This window comes from Bos mutus, chromosome 3, assembly GCF_027580195.1.
Source record: "Bos mutus isolate GX-2022 chromosome 3, NWIPB_WYAK_1.1, whole genome shotgun sequence".
Taxonomy (NCBI): domain Eukaryota; kingdom Metazoa; phylum Chordata; class Mammalia; order Artiodactyla; family Bovidae; genus Bos; species Bos mutus.
Window position 1 is genome coordinate 108,081,878 of NC_091619.1, and position 6,000 is coordinate 108,087,877.

The 6,000-nt window shown below is 57.7% G+C and overlaps 1 protein-coding gene across 3 annotated transcripts in view; it reads left to right on the forward strand.

Annotated features, from left to right (window-relative positions):
• Nucleotides 1–4,075, forward strand: part of KIAA0319L (KIAA0319 like) — a 97,230-nt gene extending 93,155 nt beyond the window's left edge. For all 3 annotated transcript variants that reach the window (XM_070368454.1, XM_005892638.3, XM_070368453.1), the window contains one exon: nucleotides 2,826–4,075. In XM_070368454.1, coding sequence (XP_070224555.1) covers nucleotides 2,826–3,013 — 188 coding nt within the window. In that variant the 3' untranslated portion in view covers nucleotides 3,014–4,075. The remainder of the gene's footprint in view (nucleotides 1–2,825) is intronic.
• Nucleotides 4,076–6,000: the final 1,925 nt, after the last annotated feature.

Sequence of the window (6,000 nt, forward strand, 5' to 3'; positions counted from 1 at the left end):
GGAGATTCAGGACTGTGTGGATGGGTTTTGGGAGCAGGTTTGCGGGCAGAGATGCAGAAGATGGAGGTGAGGTTTCTGAGGGGGACGGCGGGCATAGAGGACTTGAGATCCCTCTCCTAAGCAGGATGGGAGGACAGCTGGGAGGAAGAGGCAGTTTGGAAAGGCAGACTTGCGGGGAGAGGTGGGGGGACGCAGGTGGCCAGCCGCTCCCGGGTAACCCGGAGGCAAGGACAGACGAGGGTCGCAGGCCCTTCTCCTGGGGGCGGTGTCTAGCCGGGGAGGTGAGAGGCCCTTGGGTCTGGTGGATGCGACCAGGCCAGCAGGCCTGGCTCTTGATCTGGGCTCTGCGGCTGGGGAGTGGTTGCAGGCCAGAACAGAGCCGCCAGTGGGATGCGGAGAGTGGCTTCAGGACCTAAAGGGGTGCGGTCTGGAATGGAAGTTGAGCTTGAGGAAGAGTCAGTCTGTGGAGCCTGACGTGTGTGGAAGTGAGCTGAAGTGGACACCGTGCCGGGGGCGTGGTGAGGCCGGAGGAGGAGTGACGGGACGGGAGGGGCCCCCGCCTGTGCCTGGGCCCGGGCTCAGAGCCCAGCTGTGGGGCGTGCTTTGCAGTCAGCACCTGTGGGGTGGGGTGTGATTTGGTTTTGTTCTCCTGTTGAGTCTTTTCACAACTTTCTATTGCTTTTGGTCAAACCGTATAAAATTACCGATAATTTGACTTTTGACCTAGAAGACAGCAGTTTCCAGTGATTCAGTCTGATGTGTACAGAAAATGTGTTTCTTAAGTGAATGTGCCCGTGTGATCAGCCCCCCAGGAGCCCCAGCCCCCTGTGTGCTTCTCTGCGGCCCCTGCCCCCGCAGTTGGCGTCTGGTCGATGCTTCTCTGCAGCCCCTGCCCCCACAGTTGACTGGCGTCTGGGAGTAGCTGATATGAACAGTCTTAGTGTGCGCCTCCTTTCACTCAGCGTTGTGTTTAGGACACTCACGCGTGTCCTTAGGCAGAGCCACAGCGTGCTCATTCCCATTGCTGTATAATTCCCTTTGTAGGAACACATTTGTCGGGCATGCTGTTGGGCACTTTGGCTGCCCTGGGGGCTGCTGCTGTAAACCTTCTGGTCTGTGTCCTTTGGTGGACGGATGTATGGATTTCTGCAGGTGTAGACCTAGGAATGGAATTGCTGAGTCAGAGATGGGAGTGGTCAGCGCCTGTTGATAGTAGCAGTGTCCTCCCTAGTATTGCTTAGTGGATGAATTCCACTCAGTTCCCCAAGCAGAGCAGAGCAGAGCTCACTGGTCGTGAGAGGCCCCGCGGTGAGTGCTGTGTACTGCGGAGCCAGAAACCCATCTCCACCTCAGGCTCCTGTCCTCCATACCTATGGCCCAGAAGGGCTTTGAGGAAGAAGAGAAGCTTCGAGTGCTTGGGTGCTGGGGGGCAGAAAGCCCCCAAAGGGATACTTCATCTATAGGGCAAAGCAGAAGTTGTGAGACCCTTCACCCTCCCTGGTCTTGGTTCTTAGGTCAGCACTGTCCCCACCACACTGGAAAAGCCTGCAAAGCTGCATTGTTCTCCGACCCTGCTTCTCTGCCGTCCTGAGAGTCAGTGGAAGGTGTGACTGTCTGCAGTCATGTGTCAGAACTGTGCCCTGAGGTGGACAAGCTGCGTAAGCTTGCCTGCGCCCCAGAGCACATTGCACAGGCAGACGGCACACAGGCAGGATCCGCGGGCTTGAGGTTCCTGAGTGCCGGGCGTGGTCAGAGTCTCGAGGCCCTCATCATCCACAGCCTTACGGCCCGTCTGGCCAGGAATGGGCAGAGTGGCTGACGGTCGTCTCAGGAGCCTCTCTCAGTGTTTACTGGGGGTGGGACCGGGGGAGGGAGCGTGGTTGCTGGGGAGTGAGGGTTCAAACATGGCTCACCTGACTGGTCACCTTTTTAAGAAAGGAGGTAGGTTAGGTCCTGGGAGTGGACTGTGCCAGGCCCAGAGCACTGCCAAGCTGCATTCTCGATGCTGGCCACTCGTACTCCTAGTTCTGCCATCTCAGCCCGCATTTGCTTGGAGTGGTATTTGCACCAGCCAGAGGGCACCCGTCTTGCTGCTGGGTGGGGGTCCGCCCTGAAGTTATTACCCGACCTTGTGGTATGGTCTGGCCTCTGCAGCCTTAAGGACGAGTAGAGAACGTAACTGCAGTGACTTATAGAAGCTCAGGCATCTTTTCTGACCTCAGGTGTTTCTTACGGGTCCTTATTTGTGTGCTCTGACCAACTGATGCCTTGGGATAGTCCCTCCTCCAGTCCCTGCTTGGAGAGGCCTCTCCAAGCCACACGCCTGCTCTCCCACCGCTTGTTGCCACTCAGCGAAGCCAGAGTAAACGTCTGCGCAGAGCACGGTGGTGTCCTCAGCGCCAGCAGCTTTGCAGGTGCTGTCCATCCACGCTGAGCCAGGGTCCGCGAAGAAGCTCAGTCTCTAGAGTATCAGTGCCTGTTCCTTGTTTGCCTGCCTCCCACAGAACTCTGCCCTGTGCGTGAAGGGACGTGATGAAACACCCCACATTTAGGAGAGAGAAAAGAGCATGTCGTTGGGTGGACTAACCGAAGCTAATAGATGCTGGAGGCAGAGAATCTGCAGTGGACGCCGATCTGTGGGTCTGCAGAGTACTCCCTGAGGCTTCCCTGCTCCGTCTAGCCAGGCCTGGGAGGACTCGGGTAGCCTCCTGCCCACAGGAGAGGACTGTGACCGTCCCTGTCGCTCTGCTCCTCTTCGGGCTGGGATGGGGGGTGCAGGGTGCAGCTCCCGGCTCCTGACGCCCATATCCTTGACTCCCTCGCAGGCGTCAAACAGAAAGGCCCAGCGCTGAGCAGCAGCCTGATGCACTCGGAGTCCGAGCTGGACAGTGACGATGCCATCTTCACGTGGCCAGACCGAGAGAAGGGCAAGCTCCTGCACGGTCAGAACGGCTCTGTGCCCAACGGGCAGACCCCACTGAAGGCCCGGAGCCCCCGCGAGGAGATCTTGTAGCCGCCTGGTCTGTCTCCTCAGGGTGGGGATTGGCAGTGCCAGGGTCCAGAGCATCGCCAGGCTGCTTCTCCTACCTCCCGCATCGGAGGGCAGCTGTTCTCCCAGCCTCTGCTGGCCACTCCATCTCCAAACCCACAACCAGAGCCGCTGGTACTTGAATCCAGAGACATTCTCCAGGAACCCCTGAATGAAGCTGTGAACGAAGAGGTTTCCTCTTTAAACCCGTCTGGTAGGTCCCTCAAAATGTCCTCACCTCAGGGCCTCCTTTTTTTTGCACCCCTCTCCTGTTCCAAGGGTGGACACTGCCAGCTCCTGGCTTCCTCTCCAGCTCCTTGTTGGCAGGACTGCTGCCGCCGGGGCACCTGCACAGCGAGGCCTGACTGCGTCCCCTACCCCTGGGAACAAAAACAAGCACCGCCAGCTCCTGGCCGCAGAAGCCTGCCTGTGGGCATGTTCCTTGTTCTCTGCTTTGGGGTGGAGCGTGCCCTCTCTCTCGGCCCAGAGGACGTGGCGCCCCTCCTCACCCCCGACGGTGAGCTGGTAGTGCAGAAACAGTCTGCCAAGTAGGGGAGGGGTGGCTGCTTCCGGAAAGGAGAGGGGCCCAGGCTGCCACCCTCCTTCCTCCTGGCCACCCTGACTGCTTCCTCCGTGCTCCCTGTGCCGAGGAGACAGCCACAGACAGACTGGACTGTGTGGTCTGAGAGCACACGTGTGTGGCTGCCCCAGCACGGCCTCCTCCGTGCCTGTCTGTCCGAGTGTCTTCTCTCTGTCCCTGCATGTGTGGGGGTGTGTATGTGTTAGAGTGCGTGTGCATCAGCACCTCCTAGGGCTCTTGGCTACTCACAAGGCAACCTTGACCTGGAAAGACTTTGAGCTTGGTGGAACAGACTCTGAATCCCTCTGGCCCTGTTCCTCAGCCGTGAGGAACCGGTCCCTCCGCTGTGACGTCTGGGTATTGAGGAGTGGGAGCTTTGGGGACATGGCTTTTTAAAAGGAAACTTCTGGTTTATACTACTGCCCTACCGTCTGTCGTGAGATGATTAAACCTGCTGTTCAGTTGCGTGCCTGCCTGCTGGGTGTGCCGCTCTGTGCTCGGGGCTGGCCCGCGCTCGGGGCCCAGCCCCGTGCGTCCCTGTGACGCCCCCACCGGGCCAGTCAGGGCGTGGCATCTGCACGTGGCCGGCAGTGCCAGGCTTCTCCCTCAGTGGCGGCCTGGCCCCTGCGGGCCAGCTGCTCCTTTTGTCTTTCAGGACGGGAGTTGTCTGTTGTTTCTTCAGCCTTTTGTGAACACGGGATTGATACGTACACACACACAACCCCCACACGCTCCTGCCCCTGTCTCCACTCCGTGGACCAGCTGGGGACACACAGGGTCCCGACACCGAGGTGGGCCTTCAGGGGCCCTGGTCTTCCGCTTGGATTTCCAAAGTAGTAGGGCTTGGCCCCAGCCCCCAGGACAGTGCCGAGCTGGAGGGACTGCTTGGTGAGCTCGGCAGGTGGACGGAGGCTGCTGTCCAGTCTCGGACTCCAGGAAAGGGAGGAGAGAGAAGGACCAGGGAACTCTTTATCTCCCCAAGGCCCTGTGCACAGGTGAGGGTATTGGTGACCCCTGCTGAGGATACTGATTCTGTTTCTACAGAAGCAGAAACGAGGCATCTGAGAAATAACTCAGCCCACACACTGTCCGTGAATGAATTGGAGCTGAAGCCCAGCGGAGGCTGTGCTTGGTCTAGAGCAGAATCACCCTTACAACACGGGCGGCTGGGCCCCACCACCGCATTTCTGACTGAGTGGGATTGAGGGGAAATGAGAATCTGCCTTTCTAATGTGATCCCAGAGTGCTCCACTGCTCGTCTGGGGACCACACTTTGAGAACCACTGGTCTAGAATCTCACACTCTGGCGGGAAGAGGGGGCGGCAGCTGACCCGTCTTGAGCTAGGGTGAAGGAAGCCCGGAGGAGTGGGTGCTTGAATCTGCGGGGGGCGCTGGGGCTGGGATGTGCAGAGCCGACTACAGGAGCCGCTGGTGGGCAGGCGGTCAGGACTTGCTGAGGATGTTGTATTAAAAGAGCTTTGAGGGATTCACCAAAGAGCTACAGGACTTGAAAACTTACTGGCTTTTTCTGGTTTTCTTTGGGCCTCCTTGCTACGTCTTATTTATTTCACCCATGGCTCATTGAAGGATATATTTTTATCTCTGTTTCAGAGATGAATATAACAATTTATCATTCCCTACTCCTACCAAAAAAGGGAACAAAACTCAGAAACCCGTGCTGCTTCCCTGGCTTGGGGTCTTGCATTGAGAAGATTGCCATGCCCCTGTTCTTGCCTGACTCAAGAAAGAGGCAGAAATCCTCGGGCTGGCTTAGGGAGAGCGAGGCTACTTCCACATAACCTGTCACCCCAAAGAAACCCTTCTGAAATAACTGAATTTCAGGAGCCTGGTAGCCCCTGCCTTGACCAAACTAAATACTCCTCCACCCTCAAAGACCTTCATCTTACATTTTCTATTTAGAATGGCCAGAAGGGAGGCCAGCAGAGGGCATCCTCGCGTTTCTCAAAGCCTGCAGGTGCTGTGTGTGGAGAGAATCCTTAGTCACTAGGAAGCGACACTGAGGAAAACCCTGCTGGGCTGGAAGGCTGTGGCGCTGGCCGGCCTTCTATGGGAGGAAAGTGGGGAGACTCCGGTTCTTCCAGCTTCCCTTCAGCCCATCTGCTCAGTGAAAGGAGCCAGAACAGGTGGTCACACACACCAAGAGTTGCTCTCTGAAGACAGATAGGTCTGGAAAGAAGTTGTATGCCATCAAGAGCCATGAGTCCTTGGGAAGGAGGGTTTGGGGAGCCTGGCTCAGGCCCGTGACTCCTCGGTGGAATTTGTGTTGCGGTTCAAGGGTCCCTGTTTAGCCTCTGGTCAAACCCATGCCACCACTGTAACCGCTTTCACCTACGTCAGCCCCCAGTCTGTGGTTGGTGCTGATGGTGGCTAC